The sequence below is a fragment of the Panthera leo genome, chromosome F3 (assembly GCF_018350215.1).
Source record: "Panthera leo isolate Ple1 chromosome F3, P.leo_Ple1_pat1.1, whole genome shotgun sequence".
Lineage (NCBI taxonomy): Eukaryota > Metazoa > Chordata > Mammalia > Carnivora > Felidae > Panthera > Panthera leo.
In genome coordinates this window covers 27,748,892-27,768,693 of record NC_056696.1, presented here as the reverse complement: position 1 = coordinate 27,768,693, position 19,802 = coordinate 27,748,892, and the positions used below count along the sequence as shown (strand labels likewise).

At 39.5% G+C, this 19,802-nt stretch overlaps 1 protein-coding gene across 2 annotated transcripts in view; it reads left to right on the top strand.

Moving 5' to 3' along the window:
- The first annotated feature begins 6,416 nt into the window (after window positions 1-6,416).
- Window positions 6,417-19,802, top strand: part of XPR1 (xenotropic and polytropic retrovirus receptor 1) — a 215,134-nt gene continuing 201,748 nt past the window's right edge. Inside the window, exon 1 of one of the 2 annotated variants that reach the window (XM_042925575.1) lies at window positions 6,417-6,652. In XM_042925575.1, the coding sequence (XP_042781509.1) occupies window positions 6,584-6,652 (69 nt within the window). In that variant the 5' untranslated portion in view covers window positions 6,417-6,583. Of the gene's footprint in view, window positions 6,653-14,122; window positions 14,388-19,802 lie in introns of those variants that run through there. The other variant, XM_042925577.1, reaches the window with a different exon arrangement.

Below are 19,802 nucleotides of genomic sequence, written 5' to 3'. Positions count from 1 at the left end.
TTCTAGCTGGGATTATGATAAAGCTCTGGAAATACATGGTGATGATGGTTGTACAACACTGTGAATGTACTTAATGCCACTGAATTGTACCCTTAAAATATGGTTAAAATAAAAATTTTTATGTTCTGTGTATTTTACTACAGTTGTTAGAAATGCATAGAAAAAAAAAGGTGGTTATTCCCACATGTGAAGGGAAAAGGAAATACCAAAACCCAACACAAACCAAACCAAACAAAAACCAAAAACAAAACCCAAAAAACATAAAATCTCCAAAGCTTCAATTCACTCAGAGCCCAAGTCTTTACCGTGGCCTATAAGACCCTAAGGGATTTGGCTCCCAACTATCTGTTTGACCTGATGCTCCTCCCTGAAACATTCCTTCATCACACTGGCATCCTTCTATTTCTCCAACACACAGAACATTCTAGTCTCAGGGCCTTTGCACTTGCTGATACCTCTCCTTTGAATCTTACTCCCCCACCCGACTTCCATCTTCAACCCCTATCTACGTAGTTCTCTCTTTCCCTTCCTTCAGATCTCTGATTAAAAATTACCTTATCAGTAAGTCCCTTCCTGACTACTCTATATAAAATCATACAACAGTCTTTCTATACTTTACTCTGTTTTATTTTTCTCCCTAAATCTATCCTCATCTAACCTACTGCACACTGGTTAATTTGTTTATTGTCTATATCCTCCCATATGAAGCACATTCCATTAGGTGAAGGACTTTGTTTTATTCACTGCTCTATTTAGAACAGTGCCTAGAACAATGCCCAGTAAGTAGTAGCTGTTCAATAAATATTTTGCTGAATGAATGAACATTTTATTTATTTTTTATTTTTTTATTTAAAATTGTTTTTAATTATTTATTTTTGAGAGAGAGAGAGAGAGAGAGAATGTGAGCAGGGGAGGGGCAGAGAGAGAGGGAGACACAGAATCTGAATCAGGTTCCAGGCTCTGAGCTATCAGCACAGAGCCCAACGCGGGGCTCAAACCCAGAAACTGTGAGATCATGACCTGAGCTGATGTCAGATGCTTAACCGACTGAGCCACCCAGGTGCCCCTATTTATTTTTTAAGTTCACTTATTTATTTATTTTGAGACAGAGAGAGAGAATGAATGGGGAAGGGGCAGAGAGAGAGGGAGAGAGAGGATCCCAAACAGTCTCTGCACCGTCAGTGCAGTGCCTGGTGTGGGGCTCGAACTTACAAACCATGAGATCATGACCTGAGCCGAAACCAAGAGTCAAATGCTTAACTGACTGAGCCACACAGGCACCCCATGAATGAAAGAATATTTTAAATGCTCTTTTGTAACTTGTAAAATACCCTTCTTGCTCCTTAAAAAAATATTCATGGTGTATTTAACCAAAATTGTGTTAAAATAAAGTATTTCTAGAAATTACTGAGTCATTTGAAACTTCATTTGTAAATTCTTTATGTTAGTTTTTTGTTTGTTTGTTTGTTTGTTTTGGTTTTGTTTTTGGTTTCTTGAGAGGGGTGTTTAGCGCCTTGGCACTCATGTTCTAAATAAATATTTTTGAGGTGTAGAAACTTTTGGGAAATGATGTGGACCCTTCAGAAAAATATTCAAAAAACACGCCAGGTTTTACTTGTGATTTTATGGGGGTCATGAACCATCTGAAGTCCATCTATTGAACCCACAGTAGGTCTATAAGTCTATCATATTTTAAAAGTGCAATGGGTCACATATAATTTAGGGTCTGGGTTGTACTAAGAACATGGCCTTTATTCCTGTGACACCTTTGTTCATTCAGCTTCAATGGGAGGTGTAGCTCAAGATTTGATCCCTCTTCAGGTCAGATCCTTACCTTTCAGCATGATCACCAGTCTCCTTTGCTCAAGCAACAGTTTGACTTTATATTTATCACACATAATTCTAAGTTTTAGAACAGTTACTTTGTGGTAAGTATAACTGTTCCCAAACTTAGAATTAGATGTGATAAATATAAAGTGTTCAGACTCAGCACTTATGAATTTCTAGATAAATTGCTGAGTATACTATTAAGTTCTCACTCCAGGTTTTTCTATAACATGTACACAGAATAAATGCAACTTAAGATATAGGAAAACAAAATGCTGTTCGCTGCTCAGACTTCTGCAGCCCTTCATGTCATCAGAGTCACTTTTTCTGAGGTTACCAGTGACTCTTTAATTGCTAAACCCAATTGGACTAGAAGTCGTTCTACTCAACTTCTCTGTAACATTGGACATTGTTGATCACTGCTGCCCTTATGAGACTTTCATCTTCTTTATGGCTTCTTTGATTATGGTGCTGCCCACTCTGGCCACACCCCAGCCTCCTTCTTTGTTTCATCTTCTTTATCAGACTAATATCAGGATGCTCCCTTGGACCCCTTTCCATTTCAGCGTATGCTCCCTCCATAGGCAGATTTATCAGGACTTGCTTTTCACTTAAATATGAATGGCTCCCCCTAGTCTTCAGCTCTTCTGTTTCTTTTCAGAGCCCTAGATCATATTGCCAATTGGAGTACTGCATGTCTCATAGACTCCTAACTATTTAACACAACCAGGAATCCCCCAAACGCACCCACCACTTCCATTCCTTATCTCAGTTCATGGCAACATCATCCATTTACTCATTAGAGTTAGAATCCCATGTTATACCTCCTTCTGTCCATTACTATGACGGGCAACAATAGCATAATGTAGTGGTCAAGAACAAGGACTCTGGAGCTGGATTGCCAGGGTTCAAACCCAGCTCTACCATTTACTAGCTAGGTGATTTTGAGCAAGATTCTTTTTTTTTTTTTAATGCTTATTTATTTATTTTGAAAGAGAGAGAGAGAATCCCAAGCAAGCCCCAACGTGGGGCTCGAACTCACGAACCATTGAGATCAAAACCTGAACCAAAGTCGAGAATTGGAGCCCAACTGACTGAGCTACCTCGGCGCCCCTGAGCAAGATTCTTAAGTATTCTGTCTCAGTTTACTCATCTGTAAAATGAGTATAATGACAGTGGTTACCTCCTGGGGTCCTTGTGAGGACTAAATAACTTTGTATTTGTAAAGTATTTAAAATAGCATCTGGCACAGAGAAAGTGCTATATAGGTCCTTGTTAGTATATTGGTTTCTGATTTGTCCTCATTCTAGTCCACCCTTCATACTGCTGACAGAGGCTTTTTAGGGGCTGCTGATTATCAAGTGGTCAACCAGTCATTGTGCTAAGCCCTTTATATGCAGATCTCATTTAATTCCCATAACCTGAGGTGTTATTATCCCCATTTGAGAGATGAAGAAACTGAGGCATTAGGAGCTAGTGTACTTTGCCTAAGGTCACACCTATTAAAAATTCCAGAGTTGGGGTGCCTGGGTGTCTCAATTAAGTGTCTGACTCTTGGTTTCAGCTCAGGTCATGATCTCATGGTTAGTGAGGGCTCTGTGCAGACAGCACGGGGCCTGCTTGGGATTCTCTCTCAAAATAAATAAATAAACATCAAAAAAATACCAGAGTTGGTATTTTGATTTAGGTCTATTTCCTGATCTAGTGTTCTAAACTAGGAATCTACTACTGCTTTCCTAAGCCACAGCTAGTCACTTAACTGCTTCAGTATCTTCAAAGACCCACATCATGCCTCTGTGGTCATCATGTATTCCTTCACAGTCTTGTTCCAACTTAATTTTATTTCCTGCAACTTCCTTCCATGAAAATTGCCCTTTCATTCCTCTTCTGCCTCTCTCTTCCTTATTACCTCCCTTCTTTCTTTTCTTTGTTCCTCTAACATTTATGGAATACTTAAATGCCAGGTGCCGTGCTAAACCGGAGAAAACAAGAGAAATGAACAATTTGTCTTCAAGGAGCTCATAGTCTGACACAAATTACCATTGACTACACAGTGAGGGGATTGCTCCAGGGCGATGTGGGAGCCAGACTGTGGAAAGAAGGGAAGGGACCAGGGAGAGTTTCTCTGAAGAGTGGACATTTAGCTGCCTTAAAGGATATTCCAGTCAGACAACTTTTTGACCTTTTTTAACAATCTTGACTTCTCTTTGCTTTCTGCCTTTGAGATCTTTGGAGTGTCTTTCTCTCTGTCATAGTTGTTTGAATATATTTCAAAGGCACCTTCTCTGGAATGTCATCCTTTCCTTCCCAGTCAGTTGCATGTTTGTTTCCTTGTACATACCTCAAATTCAGCATGTATCACACTAGAGTCTAGCTCTTGGTCTGTTTGCTTCTCTCTCTGACCAAACTGTGATGTCCTTGAAAAAAAAAAAAAAAAGACAGTCTTACTAAATTTTTTTTGTTGTTGTTTTTCAGTGGGCTCCATTCCCATTGTAAGACTTGAATTCATGACCCCAAGATCAAGAGTTGCATGCTCTATCAACTGAGCCAGCCAGGCGCCCCTAGTTTTGAACTGTCCTTCATTCCCAAAGTGGCATGACCAGCATATCATAGTACTCAGTATAGTTTTGTTAAATGAAGACTTATTTGCCTATTTACAAAAGAAAGTGTAAGCGAGGGGCCCTTCTGATTCAGAATAAAGTTACTCAGGCTATTATTATAGAATCTAGCACAGAGCTCTGCAGAAGGTACCTGTTCAATAAATATTAAGAATTTGATGTTTATGGCGGTGAAACACCTGAAGAAATGCAGAATAAGGAAACATTAAATCTACTTCTGTAATAAATGAAGATTTTCATATCTAACTGAGTGCCGGAGCTCTGGATCAGGCATGAGAAATACTAACAATTGTTGGTTATAGAGCTAGTATTGAGGATTTCCATTCTTTCCTGGGTCAGGCCCTGGATCCAGAATCTTATGCACAGTGAAGACAACAAAGTATGGTGCTGTTGAGAGCAGGATGCATGGTCAACGGGAGTTGCTGCCAAGAATGTAGCATTCTAGTTCATACCTGGCTAAGGGCCCAGCATTCTATTTTGTACTTGCTCCTGGTTCCATCTTGCTAGGTGCATCATGCAGCCATTTTCTCTCTGTGGTTCTGTCTCTTTACTGGGGTCATAGTCTTCTCTTTACCTATCTGTTTCTCCTAGGAATGTTAACCTCCAGTAGAGGGGGATTGTTATGGTGGGGAGAGGAGTATGATGTTGAGGTGGGAGGAGTCTTCGCTCTTTTTTTTTTTTTTCCTTCTTAGCATGACTACCCTTTTACCAGTGGTTGAAACTTTTGTACCATAGTTAGAAAGACTCATAGCCTATGCCCATTTTCCATCATGTCTAATCTCTCTCCAGAGGAAATGATTGCAGAACGCCTACTGGCATGAGTCAAGAGGAAGGGAAAGGGGAAAGGAGAGAGAAACAAACAAACAAACAAACAAACAACCCAACAGCAAAGATAGATATCTTGGAATACTGTCCTGGTCACCGTAGTCCCTGGTCTCTTTGGGTCTCATCAAAATCGTGGGAATTAAAGGACAGCAGAGTACATGTAAGGGGTTTAGAACAGTGTTTGGAATGTACACAGTGAGTGCTTCATTAATGCTAGCTGTTATTATCCAAGGCTTCTTCACTCAGGGAAGAACTTTGGTTTCTGTCCCAAATCAGATCCTCTAGGACAAGCACTCCCACACTCAAAAGGAGCTCCAAACTCTGTGAGCGTTATATTCCCTATGCTTCCTTAGGACAGTTCAGGCTCCATGCTGATTCATTTCTGGTCTTCCTGGGGGTGAGGTTGCCACGGTACCCCTAGGGGATTCTCTTTCCTCCCAATATTGGTTTTCCTTTCAACCTCACTCGGAATCCCGAGTCACAGGGAAGTACAGGTAGTACTCCCAGGAAGTCACAGGTCCAGGTAGTACTCTTCTCTGGCTACATCCCTCCCCAGTAGTGGTTTGGGTTCAGGTGTTGTTATTGACCTTTCTGGTAGCCCTGGGACTAGATAATTGCATTGCAATTCATAAGCAGCGTGCAATTTTTGGCACTGACGTCTGTAATTAAATTCAACAAGCATTTATTGAGCACCTAGAGCATGTAAAATACAGTTCTTTTAAATACATTTGGTCCTTAACTATTTAGCCTGTTTTACTCACTCAATTTGGATTAATGTTGATCCATCCTTAAGAGTTTTATGAAGAACAAATATTAAAATGAAAAACTGCACAATTCTTTGCAAATACAAACGTCTTGTGTGAATTATTTTTTCTACGTGTTAATATTAATTGCAATAACAAAACTACCGCTTTCCAGGCAGGCGGTAGAGAGCAGCTAGCTGTAAGGCCAACGGGAGTCAGACGGAAGAGGTCAGGGGAGGTGCCTCCAGCACGTCCGGCCCAGAAGGGGAGGCGCCTCGAGGAATGTCCCCCCCCAAACCCCGCCCCCTATCCCTCCCTCTTCGTTGGTGCGGCGTAGGCGGTTACCATGGCGATGACGTCTAGAGGGCGGGACGGGGCGGGGCTATGGAGAGGAGGAGGAAGATGGCGGGAGGGCGGCTCTGAGGAGACCTCGGCGGCGGCGGAGGAGGAGAGAAGCGCAGCGCCGTGCCGCGCCGGGGCCCATGTGGGGAGGAGTCGGAGTCGCTGTTGCCGCCGCCGCCGCCGCCAGTAACTGCTGGACCGGAGTGGGAGTGAGGGGGAAACGGCAGGATGAAGTTCGCCGAGCACCTCTCCGCGCACATCACTCCCGAGTGGAGGAAGCAGTACATCCAGTATGAGGTACCGGCAGCAGCTGGGGTGTGGGAGGACTCGGAGGGGCCACCATCTCGCCAGTGCAGACCTCCGCTGCCGCCTTCCGCTCCTGCTGCCTCCCCGCGCCTGGGCGGACTTTGACCTGGTGCCGCGGGGAGCCACTGCGGCATCCCCGCCGCGGCTGCCCCGCTCTGGGCCCCGCTGACCTTCCCCTCCCCCGCAGCCCCGCTGCCGCCGGGGTAACGGATATGCAGGCGGCGGGCCGGGAGGGAGGGCACAGCTCCGCCGGGGCTGGGGAATAGTGGTGGGAGGGCGAGCCGCAGGTGGGGGAGTAGTGGTGGGAGGGCAGCCCGGGGTCGCGGCGGTTCCGCGCTAATCCCCTCCTCCCCACTCACTCTGACCTCTCGTCCCCACCCTGGGCGAGCGCCCCCTCGCCAAGGTTAGGTTTTGTTTCTCTCTGCTCACCTCTCACCAAGGAATCCTCTTCCGAGATAAGCCCCGTTAGCGATTTTCTTCATTCCACAGAGCCCTTCCGCTTTTCCCCACTTGCCCACTGTTGACAAAGGCTTTGTAACAGGGTTGAAATTTGATTTAAATGTATATCACATATGCAGTGGTTACTGTATGCAAACGTATTGTAATCATCTATTCTGTTTTGATAATAAGACGGTGACGGTCTTTTTACTGATTGCATGAAGTATACAAAGTAATCACATCTCTGGTTTTGACTGTCCTGTTGTTTTGGAATGGAGTGAAGGAGGAAGAGGAAGAAGGGAAGAGAAGAGAATAATTACATTTTTCAGGTTTTCTTTTCTAAAATTTTGTTAGCCAGGGAGAAAAGTACTGTATTGTAAACAATGTACTTTTAAAACATACCTATGTATTGTAGATATCATGGCCCCCTTCCCCCCTAATTGCTGTGATAACAGCTTGGAGGGTATTCAGTAGGTACTGATGAGGAACCTTACATTAATATAGGAACGAGTAAGGATAATGAACCCATATATATTTTCAGAAGGCAAGATACCTAAAGAGCTTTTAAGCACTGCAATAGGTTATTCTCAGTAACTGGCAATTCAGCTCCTGGATAGAGAAAGAAAGACTTATCTGTAACCTCCAGGAATTTACATCTATGTATGTGCAGGAACAAAGAGTATAAAATCAATACGAACTCAAATATGTTAGCTACATTTTATGAATTAAAATGTTTTAGTTGTCTATGTCTATTTAAGTTCAGTGATAGGATGTTTAGGCAATAGCACAAGTTTATTTTTCATAAAGCAGTTGTAATAATTGGGGAAGACAGGGAAAGAGGTGTAAGTAAACAGAACCTTGAAGATTGTAAAATAAATTCACCTTGTAACATACAGTATTTGATTATTGCCAGAAATGAAACACCCAGAATTATTAATGCTTTCTTTCACTTAATTTTCTTTAGTGTTTTGTGGCTACATTTTGTAAGAATAAAATAAGGGACTAGCTTTTCAGCCTGTGGAGTTTTTGATTTATTGTTTCCAATAACACTCGGTCAGTTTTAAAACCTTGGCTAGAGTCCAGATGATGGTTTTTATTGAAAGGAGGGCATTGGTCTTTCATCTTGTAGTAATTTTCAGCACCACTGCCAGTTCTTCACAGAGGCATAGGAAAAGCATGCTGAAGCAACATCTTACACTTGTCATATAGTATGTATGGAATGCTCGATTTGGGCAAAAGTAATAGTGGCTAGTTGTATGCTGTGATTAATTTTAAGTATTACAGCACTTTCATAGAATTGTATTAATTTGGAGTAGCTGAGGCTGGAAGGGGTAACATAAGATTTAGTTTGAAAATGCAATTACCTCTTGATTTGTAATGTCAGCTTTGTGGCTGGAGTGACCACAGTAATTCTGGGACTCCTCATTCATATACTCCCTTTGGACACTAACCCCAATTGGGTTACTCTAGGTTGGTTACAGAGGGACAGAATTCCTGAGCACATGTGTGACTGCATTATCTTTCCTGGGGCAATTATAAGGTGTTAAAAAAATTTCATTTATTGTGGCTAATTGAAATTTTATTCTGCAGAGTCCCTACTACCTAACTCCTGTCCCAGATGAACTCATTGTTTGGTAGGCACAATTAAATAAGGAGCACTTTTCTTTGTGAATTGGAGCCATTAAAAAGATTTCTTTATAGGGTTGGGATTTGTGTTGCTATATTGTTTCTCAAGAGCTGGTGCTGTTCCTTTGAAAATATTTAAAGAGGCATAAATAAGAGTTTTCAGAGTCTGGGCATTTTGGCAACTTAAAAACTTTGGGGAAAAATGACATCCTAAAAGATGTTAGCTGTTGCTGGAGAAAAGAATCTTCTTATAATGCAGTAACACGTAGTTTCTGATATATGAAGATTATGCTCATGAAACACTGTTCATGCAATAGACACTTGAATTTGTTTTTCAAGCACTAGTGGTGAAATTCTAGGGTATTACCTCTGATGTCTAGACTAGGGTGCTTTCTAGTGCTGTGGACCATGATGAACTGTTGAGCTTCTTTGGTTTTTATGTCATTTCACTACATTAAATTTTATTTGAGATAAGCAGAGCATTAGATAGAAACTGAAAATTTTGTTTTACATCTATAATTATGTGTATTATTGTGTATACATGGCCACACAATAAATGCTAGTTATTGTATATGTTAGCTATGAGACCCTGGGGACAATCTTTTTATCTTTCCAGGGCTCTTTCCTTTTCCATAAGATAAGAATATATAGGGCCAGAGAGCTTTTCAAGGTCCATTGTGATTCATAGGTTTTTGTTTGTTTAAGAGAGACAGTGTGCCAGTGGGGAGGGGGGTAGAGGAAGAGGGACAGGGAGAGAGAGAGAGAGAAAATCTTAAGCTTAGAAAATCTCCATTCTTAGCACAGAACCTGATGCTGGATCATGACCTGAGCCAAAATCAAGAATGGGACCCTCAACTGACTGAGCCACTCAGGCACCCTGTTCATAGGTTTTTTTTTTTTTTTAAGTTTATTTATTTTGAGAGAGAGGGAGAGAGAGAGAGAGAGAGAGGATCGCAGGCAGGCTCCCTGCTGCCAGTGCAGAGCCCAGTGTGGGGCTCGAACTCACAACCGTGAGATCATGACCTGAGTCAAGATCAAGAGTCAGATGCTTAATCAACTGAGCCGCTCAGGCGCCCCCATAGTTTTTTATTTAACTTTTAATGGTTTTTGCTTTTTGGAATGTTAAAATTGTTATTAGTGTTATTACTCATAAATAACCTAAAAATTATTAGAATTTCTAATTCAGAAATAAATTGTGGAGTTCATAAACTCAATCTTCGTAGGCAGAATAATAAAGCATAAAAGAGAGCAATAAGAAGAAACCATATAAAGAAAATCTGTTTGATCCACTTGTGAATAGCTTTTACAGAGAATAAACACAAATGAGCAGAAACCATCCCTGTTTCCAGTAATCTATTTGAGTGTAAATCTTGGCATAGAAAATAGAACATCAATAAATCTTTATAAGAGCACTTTAAAAAAAATTTAGAATCAGTGATTGCAATTTTAGAGCTCTGTAATTGATTAATCAAAATTAACAGACCAGTTTCAACCACATAGACTAGTATGGCCATGTTAATATTTTACAGAATATTAGCAAAAGAAGCAAATATATTTCGTGCCTTCGGCTGCTGACTTGTGTTTTCATCCCTAGGGTCCTGTGCTGCTTTGGTTTCTCAGGAATTAGGAATGGTTTTTTCAGTGTATACTGGAGTTGAGTAGGTTCCTAAAATAATGAGGTATCTAAATTTCAGGATTTTAGAGTTTCAGGGGAATTTGAACACTATCTACTTCCTCTTTTTTTCAGACAAAGAAACAAAGGTCCAGAGAGGTTAAGTCATCTGTCTAGGATCACATATAGATAGCTAGCCTCTTGAGCATAGATGTGTAAGCATTGGGAGTCAGGTCACCCTAGATGTGTGACCCTGATGAAATTACTTCCTCTTTCTGGGCTTTAGGTTCTTTGTAAGGTGAGAGAACTGGTCTTAATGGTTTCTAAACTCGCAGGGCTATATTTTCTGAGGACCCATCTAGCTTTAAATTTCTATATTTTTTAATGGCTTAATTATATTTGATATATGAAGAAGATAGAACAAATTTAGGACTATTATTAAATTAAAGTTCTTTCAGAAAATTTTGATGAGATTTTAATTTGGGAGTGGAAAACTGACCCACTGAAACTTTTATTTAACTTAAATATTTTTTTTTTTTTCCAATGTTTTTTATTTACTTTTGGGACAGAGAGAGACAGAGCATGAACGGGGGAGGGGCAGAGAGAGAGGGAGACACAGAGTCGGAAACAGGCTCCAGGCTCCGAGCCATCAGCCCAGAGCCTGACGCGGGGCTCGAACTCACGGACCGCGAGATCGTGACCTGGCTGAAGTCGGACGCTTAACCGACTGCGCCACCCAGGCGCCCCTATTTAACTTAAATAAATAAAAGGGATAGTCATTGATTAATTTTTTTGCAGGATTTGGAAAAGGAAAGATTCTGCATAAACGGTACATCCCTATCTTCAATTGTAAGGAAACATTGCCCTGACATTATTGTGATTTTCATTTATAGAACTATCCCATGAGAACACTTGTGTTGCAAGCTTCAATTTCCCAAAGGTATTATGTTGATTAGTTAGGGTTAACTTGTCTTGCTAGAACTTGTTTGAAATTTCCAGTTTGGCCACCCGATGGGGCACAAACCACTTTTTCTTTCGGGCACTTCTGCAAATGAAAGTACGGTATAGTGTATTTAAGATAACACTTGTAAATGATTGTGTCCATAAGATGCCTGGCATTTACCAATGTTTCTTAAATGAGTGAATGAATGTTGTATAAGAGAGGAACCTATTACTATTCTTTATTATATTTGTATAATAAAGTGTGTTAGGATGAGTATCCTGGAAAGATTATACTTGTCCATCCATCCCTCAAGGTTGGTTTTGGATCAGCTTTTGGATGAAGGCCCAGATCATAAGAACCTAAGAATCTTATTTGACCTGGGGTGACCATGGAAAGTTAGTCCTGGCTTCAAATCCAGTCCTAATCTGGAAAGCATTTGAGAGACTGACTGAGTTGTGCTGGCTAGGGGTTTTAAGTATATTCGTGCCATGGCCCCCAAAGGAGAGTACCCAAAACTCCCATTGAGTAAGAGAAGATAATACTAGAACTGTTAGTTATATTCATTTTTATGCATAAGACAAAATTTTACTAATATTTAATAAATGGGTGAGTTTGATGGCCTTGTTAGGAGGTGTTCTGAGAAAAAGAGAAAGATTGCTAATAGGTTTCTTACTTGTGTGTTCACTTTAAGCAAATAGCAATTATTCTAGTTTATGGTTGTGTAGAATTTACAGATGTTACCTAGTTTCGACTAAACTAACTCTTATAAAATGGATAGGACTTAAAAAGACTCCTGTAGGGGTGCCTGGGTAGCTCAGTTGGTTAAGCCTCTGACTCTTGATTTTGGCTCAGATCGTGATCTCATGGTTCATGAGTTTAAGCTCCGCATCTGGCTCTGTGCTGAGAGCCTGGAGCTTGCTTGGGATCCTCTTTCTTCCTCTTCTTTCTGCCCCTACCTTACTTGCTCTCTCTCTCTCTCTCTCTCTCTCTCTCTCAAAGTTAATAAATAAACTTGAAAAAAAAAAAAAAAGACTTCCGTAAAGAACCTCAACAGTAATACCACTAAAGCAAGCACATGTGAACAAAAAAGTGGCAGAGCTGACAATTCTACTTCTAGTACTAGCTTTTGGTAAGCCAAATTACAGACAAAAACAATCATACTTCTAATAGATCTGACAAGAAGTTTGCCCCCCCCCCCAATTCAAAATAATTAGGATAATTCTTTGAAATAAGATTTTTTTCAAAACTTTATTTAGAGAGAGAGAGAGAGCGCAGGAAGGACAGAGAGAGAGGGAGAGAAAGAGAATCCCAAGCAGGCTCCACACTATCAGTCCAGGGCCTGACTCAGGGCTCAATCTCACAAACTCTGAGATCATGACCTGAGCTGAAACCAAGAGTCCAACACTTGATCAGCTGAGCCACACAAGCACACCTGAAGTAAGTTCACTGTCTTCCATAGTGAACTTCACCATAAACATATATTATGTGTTAAGAATATTGAGTCTTTGTGGTTTGTTTTTCAATTTATAACCATTATAATTAAGTTTCATAATCAACTAATTCCTGAAGTTTAAGCTAGACCTTTGAAATACCATATCACAAAATGTTAAGCTTAGATTTTTAAAAATAAGCTTTTCAGGTATGTTGTTTTCTAAAAGTATTGGTAATCTCTTAGGTTGAAAATATTTTTGTACTATTTATAAATGAAAGATAAAAATTGTTTATCATTATCTCATCTTTTAGAAACTATTTAGGGGCACCTGGGTGGCTCGGTGGATTGAGTGTCTGCCTTCGGCTCAGGTCATGATCTTGCCATTCCCGAGATCGAGCCCTGCGTCAGGCTCTTTGCTGACAGCTCAGAGCCTGGAGCCTGTTTCAGATTCTGTGTCTCCCTCTCTCTCTGCCCCTCCCTTGCTCACACTCTGTCTCTCTTTCTCTCAAAAATAAATGAATATTTAAAAAAAATTTTTTTAAAGAAACTATTTAAAAAATTCTGTTTTATTATGTACACAGTTGTAGAAGGATATAATTTATCAATAAATATACATATACTGGAGGAGGTACATAGTAAGCTATTGTTTTTGTTTTTGATAGTGATATGATATTTAAAAAAGGTTTGGAAGACTTTGTTCAAGTTGTGCAGCTTAACCAAAGCTGGTTTGCGGATTGCCTGGTATTGAACTAGTCTTTGCAATTGAGAGCAGTGTCAAAATTCACTAGGGTTCTTACCCAGTTGTATTTGCCTTTTCACGTATTCCTTTTACCTAGTAAATGCTGAAAGAAGCCAGGTAGACAAAGCTCATGAACAAATGCCTTAAATTATCCATTCATTCCAACAGCTGTTTATAGGGGTTCTACTATTTGCTGTAGGCTGATAGATTTGTCCTGAAACTCAAGCTCTTTCATTATCTTAAAAATAGAAAAGATGGGGTGCCTGTGTGGCTCTGTTGTTAAACATCTCCCTTTTGATTTTGGCTTAGGTCACAATCTGACAGTTCATGAGATCGAGCTCCAAGTTAGGCTCTGTGCTGGCAGTGTGGAGCCTGCTTGGGTTTCTCTTTCTGCCTCTCTCTCTGTACCTCCCCCCTCCCCCAGTAGATAAATATTTAAAAAAAAAATAGAAAAAACAATAGTATTTTTTGTTTTTGTTTCATTTTTAAATGTTTATTTTTTTTTTTTGAGAGAGGGCATGTGCAAATGTGAGCAAATGTGGGGGGGGGGGGGTGGCAGAGAGAGAGGGAGACACAGACTCTGAAGTAGGCTCCAGTCTCTGTGCTGTCATGACAGCACAGAGCCTGATGTGGGGCTTGAACTCAGGGACCATGTGATTATGACCTAGATAAAGTCAGATGCTTAACTGAACCACCCAGGCACCTCTGGTTTTGGCTTTGTATTTCAGTCAGCGCAGTGTTTCAGAATTAAAAATGGTATAGAAAGGAAAGATTGCAGATTGAGGACTTGGAACATTGTTATAAATTTGGGTCACTTGTAAATGGCTAAGAGACTTTCTCCTTAGCTTTTTGAACTTTTAAACTTTTTTTGTTATACCTTTCCATCTAATTTGTTTCTAGGAACAGATTTAGTTACCCATTCCCATCATCATGCAGGTATGGTGTCTATAGGGGCTGATCAGAAAATTCTTAAAAAGTTGTTCATTTATTAGAGGTCAGGGGAAAGTATAATTAACCTGCTGTAAGCATAACTTACAACTTCATCGTCTCTGTAACAAGAGGACAATATGTTAATTAAGCAAATATAGTCTCTTATTCATTGAGGGTGACCTGCAATATTTACAAAGACTGAAGACTAGGAATGTGGAGATATAAGTCCTTAGACATAGTTCTGTCTGTTCATAAATGATGAGAGAACAAGAGATTGTTTTGAAAATTGAAGGGCTGTAATGTAATCATTCAGTAAAGTGGGACGTTTTTAGATTATTGTGTGACTTACTTAGGCTAAATTGGTCAAGTTATAATTCACAGAGTAATGCATGTGCTTTGTAGGCTTTTTCTGTACTTTAGAGCAGTGGTTCTTAAACTTTTTGGTCTTGGAACCATTTGAAACTCCTAAAAATTATTGAGGATTCTAGTGTCTACTGATACATGTTGTATTAGAAATTAAAACTGAGAAATGCTTAAAACACAGGAGTGTAACAAGCACACCTTCTACTAGAGACATGTTATCACACTTCATGCAGCCTCTGGGAAACTCCACTGTTTACTTGTGAAAGAACGAGAATGAAAAAAACAAGTGAAGTTTTGTAGTGTTATTAAAAAAAGAATTTGGATCTTTTGAGCTTCCTGAAAGGGTTCCTTCCTTCCTTCCTTCCTTCCTTCCTTCCTTCCTTCCTTCCTTCCTTCCTTTATTTCTTTCTCTCTCTCTTTCTCTCTCTTTCTTCCTCATTTTCTTTCTCTTTGCTTTTTTTTTTCTTTTCTTTTTTTCTTTTTAGAGAGAGAGAATGCATGTGTGCAAGCATACGAGCAGGGGAGGGGCATGGGAGAGGGAGAGAGAGAATCTTAAGCAGGCTCCACGCCCAGTGCGGAGCTGATCTTACCAGTGTGAGATCATGACCTGAGCTGAAATCAAAAGTTGGACGCTTAACTGATGGAGCCACCTAGGCACCCCCCCCCCCTTTTTTTTTTAATTTTTTCTAAGTTTATTTACTTAAGCAATCTTTACACCTAATAATGGGGCTCAAACTCATGACCCCAAGGCAAGAGTTGCATGGTCTTCTGAATGAGCCAGCCAGCCACCCCTCCCTGAAAGGGTTTCTGAGAGTTACTGCCTTAGAACACAGGACTCCTTTCAGAAGGTTCAAAGATGGCCTGAGAAAAAGTTCTCCAGTTTTAGGAAGCACGTAGGGGAATAGGGAATCTCTTGGGTGAGAATTCTCAGGTATTTCCCCCACTGCAAAGGATGTAAGGGGGGAAAAAGTTGGCTTCTTGGGGATTCCCAATTCCGTTCTCTTTTCTTTGAATTGAATTAGGTGATATGTGGTCTGCTTGTCATTAAGGAGAATGGAATTGACATTTATCGAGCAGTTAGGAACCCAGTGTCAGCTGCTTCACATAGAATAATCTCATTTAATCTTCACAATTTTGCAAGGTAGATGATTTATTATTTTTATTTTAGATTAATCATTTGTTCATGGCTACATACCTAGCAAGTAGCAGACCAAGTAGGATTTGAAATTGAATCTGTCATACATTAGAACTCTTGCTTTTTAAAAAAATTTTATTTGAGAGAGAGAGAGAGAGAGAGAGGGAGGGAGAGGGGCTAAGGGAGAGAGAGAGAAAAAATTTTAAGCATGGTGGAGTCTGACACAGGGCCTGATCCCATGACCCTTGGATCACGTCCTGAGCCGAAATCAAGAGTGGGACACTCAACCGACTGAGCCCCTCAGGCCCTCCTAGAGCTCTTGCTTTTATACAGGAATTGTAAGTAACAACAGATGTTATTTTTTGAGTGCTTACTGTATTAGGCACTATGTTAAGTACTTTAAAAACATTTTCTCTTTATTAGCAAGCCATTAAGGTAGGTTGTCAGCTCTGTTTATAGATTGGGGAAATTGAGTCTTAGAGCCATTGAGTAATTGATTATGTTGATACTGCTAATTGTGGATAGCCTTCTTTTAATTCTTATTACTACCTTTGGAAAAATAAATAAGTTCCTTTATTTATACATATATAGAGTTTGATGTGGTCTGACCTATTCTTTTTAACGTTTATTTATTTTTGAGACAGAGGGAGGACAGAGTATGAACGGGGGAGGGTCAGAGAGAGGGAGACACAGAATCGGAAGCAGGCTCCAGGCTCTGAGCTGTCAGCACAGAGCCCGACGCGGGGCTTGAACTCACGGACCGCGAGATCATGACCTGAGCTGAAGTCGGCCGCTTAACCGACTGAGCCACCCAGGCGCCCCTGGTATGACCTATTCTTGAGCATCTGCTAAAGTAATGGCTGGTCTATTTTCAGTCCTAGGTCTCAGTCTGCAAGTTTTGGAGGTAGTAGAGTGTGGTCTGGAGGCCAGAGTTAATTTATATTTTCCTCAAGATTATCAGGGTAACTATTATTAGATAGGCAGCTGGTAAATAGAGGACCTTATGAAGATGAGGCCATAAGAAAAAGATAAGATATTAGTAATAAGAGTAAAAAGAGGAAGATAAAGTGGGCATAGCTGTTGTATGCTGCAGTTGTGGCATTTGGCTTCCAGATGATAGATCATGGAATGTTAATTATCCCCGTAAGGAATTTCTGAGATTATTTAGCCCAATTCCCTTTTTTACTTAATGGGAAATGAGGTTTAGAGAGGTTAAGTGATTCAGGGTTACATGACTTGGTTAGTGGCTGAGTTAACACAATTACCCTGATTCACTTTATTGCTTATTATTTTGCCTTGTATGCTAGTATGTTCAAAATGCGTAGAGAACAAACTCTAAACCATACTGCCTAGCTCATATTCCAGCTCCACAGTTTACTAGATGAGAGACCTCAGGCAAGTCACTTAACCACTCTGTGCTTCAGTTTCCTCATCTGTAAAATAGGGATAATAATAGTAGTTCTAGGTCTTTGGGAGGATTAAAGGAGTTAAAATATAGAAAGTGCTTAGAACAATGCCTGGCACATGGTAAGAGCTATATATTTGTTATAAAAATTATTTCTCCTCTGGAGAGCTCAATGGTATTAATGTTGTATAAACTGAGCCTTAAAATTTGTCACTCTGGGCTTGCCCAATTCAAGTTTTCTTGGAAAATGGCTTTGTTGATTTTAGCCATTACTCCTGTTACCTGTGATATTTATATCAATAATTAATGAATGAATTAATGTTAAATATTAATATTTATATTAAAAATGGTCCTTAACCTTTTTATATATAGTAAGAAAACCACCTAAGAACAATTATGTGGTTTTGAAATAAATTCCCTGTTCACTTGTAAATTAGACATTATTTAAGTTATAGGCTGTATTTTTTTTTTTTTTTTAGTTGAGGTGAAATTCACATGTGTATTCTTAAGTATAACCAAATAGCTTGAGTGAATTGTTGGGAGTTTTTAGAGGATATCTACTTTTAGTTCTTTTCAGTTTTTTAATGAAAATTTAATTTCTAATACTAGAATTGGTTTTAGAGTTGAGAAAGACCTTCTCAACCTCTCTGTTTTATAGATGAATAAATTGAGGTAGAGAGGCCAAGATTATGTGGTCAGAGTCTTGAAACTAGCTGATAGGAGAGCCTGGGATAAGAATATTGGCTTCCTGCTCACCAATGTACATTGCTGAGGCGTATCACTGCTGTATAAACATTTAATTTTTTTTTTTAATTTTTGAGAGAGCGCATGAGCAGGGGAGGGGCAGAGGAAAAGGGAGAGAGAATCTCAAGCAGGCTCCACATGGGGGGTAATCTAGGCAGACAGAATAATACTAGGCAAAGGCATAAATAGGTGGAAGTATCTAAGCATATTAATGAAATCTGGTTTAGTGGATATGTTGGAGAACTAATGGAGTGAGGTTGGAAGGGTGGACTGGGAGGGATCAAGGGGTGAAGGGATGAGTACCTTGCTGAGTTTAAACACTTCCTGGGTGTGAAACATCAAGGATTTTAAAGAAGAGGTTAGTGGAGAGGGATCAGTGCAAAGTGAAATGTATAATTTAGATCTTGGAAGATGTATTGGAGAGAATAAGACCAAAGACAGGAAAACCAAACAGTATAGCTGAAAATATTGAGGGCTTGAATAGTAGCTTAATTAATCAATTTTAGTGTGTATTTTTCCCATATTTTAATACCAAAATCAGGATATGTCTTATAATTAATGTTGTGTTGTAGGTTAATTTGCAGATACATTTTTCATTTTTAGAAGCACATAAAATAATGGTGTATATTACTATTAATTACTATTAATGGTGTATATTACATCTTAGATTTGATAAAATTTGATAGTAATGATATATAATTTTACTTAATGCTTACTGTGTATATGTCAGGCAGAGTAATAGATACCTGTCAACATCAAGCATCTGGCAGTGTCTACCATGTTTAGCAACTTTTTAATTTTTTTAATTTTTGTTTTTAAGGGAGACAGTAAGCGAGTGTGGGAGGGGCAGAGAGAGGGAGAGAGAGAATTCTAAGTGGGCTCTGTGCATGAAGCTTGATCTCATGACCCTAAGATCATGACCTGAGCTGAAATCAAGAGTCAGATGCCTAACTGAATGAGCCACCCAAGCGCCCCTAGCAACTTCTTTTTTAAATTACTGAAAGTGACCAAAAGGCCATGGGATCTATCTGGGATGTCATTAAAGGTTGAGAAAGAAATTTATAAGAGCATGGTTGAAGAATGAATGCAGAAAATAAGAAAAGTTCATGTTTGTCCCCACAGAATGTGGCTAGAGCTCTAGAAATAAATTACTTTGATATCAATTTAGTGTTTTCTTATTCTTTTGTTTAGTCAGTGAATGCAGATTTAGTTCTTTTTTTAGTTTTAGGTAATAAACTCAAATGTGATCAGTGAGATATATTGAGATATATTGAGATATATCTTTCTGTTGTTTTTCAAATGTTTTTATAATAGTAGATAACAAAAGTGTTAATGAGCAGGTTAGTTACCACTTCTAATCACAGATTTCATACATCTTTTTATAAACCTTTCTTTTTGAGTTGAATATATTTGTTTGAAATAGGAGTTTTGAAATATAAGTACTTCAAATTATACTGCCATTAGATATTTGCTAGAGAGGGCTGCAAAATGTTTTCTCTAGAATTTGTTTGGTTAGTATCATGGACTTTGAACAGTTCTGTTCTTGATAGGTGGAGAAATTAGAAAGTACATTGCTTTAGAGACCACTGAAATTGAAGTTATTATAATAATCCTGTGAGCTTGGGCAAGTCATTTAGCCTTTCCGTGTTACAGTATTCTCATCCTTAAATTGGACATGATAATAGTGCCTACTTTAGAGGATCATATGAAATTAACTGAATTAATAATTGGAAAGCACTTAGTACATATGTGTGGTAAGTAATAATACTACGTG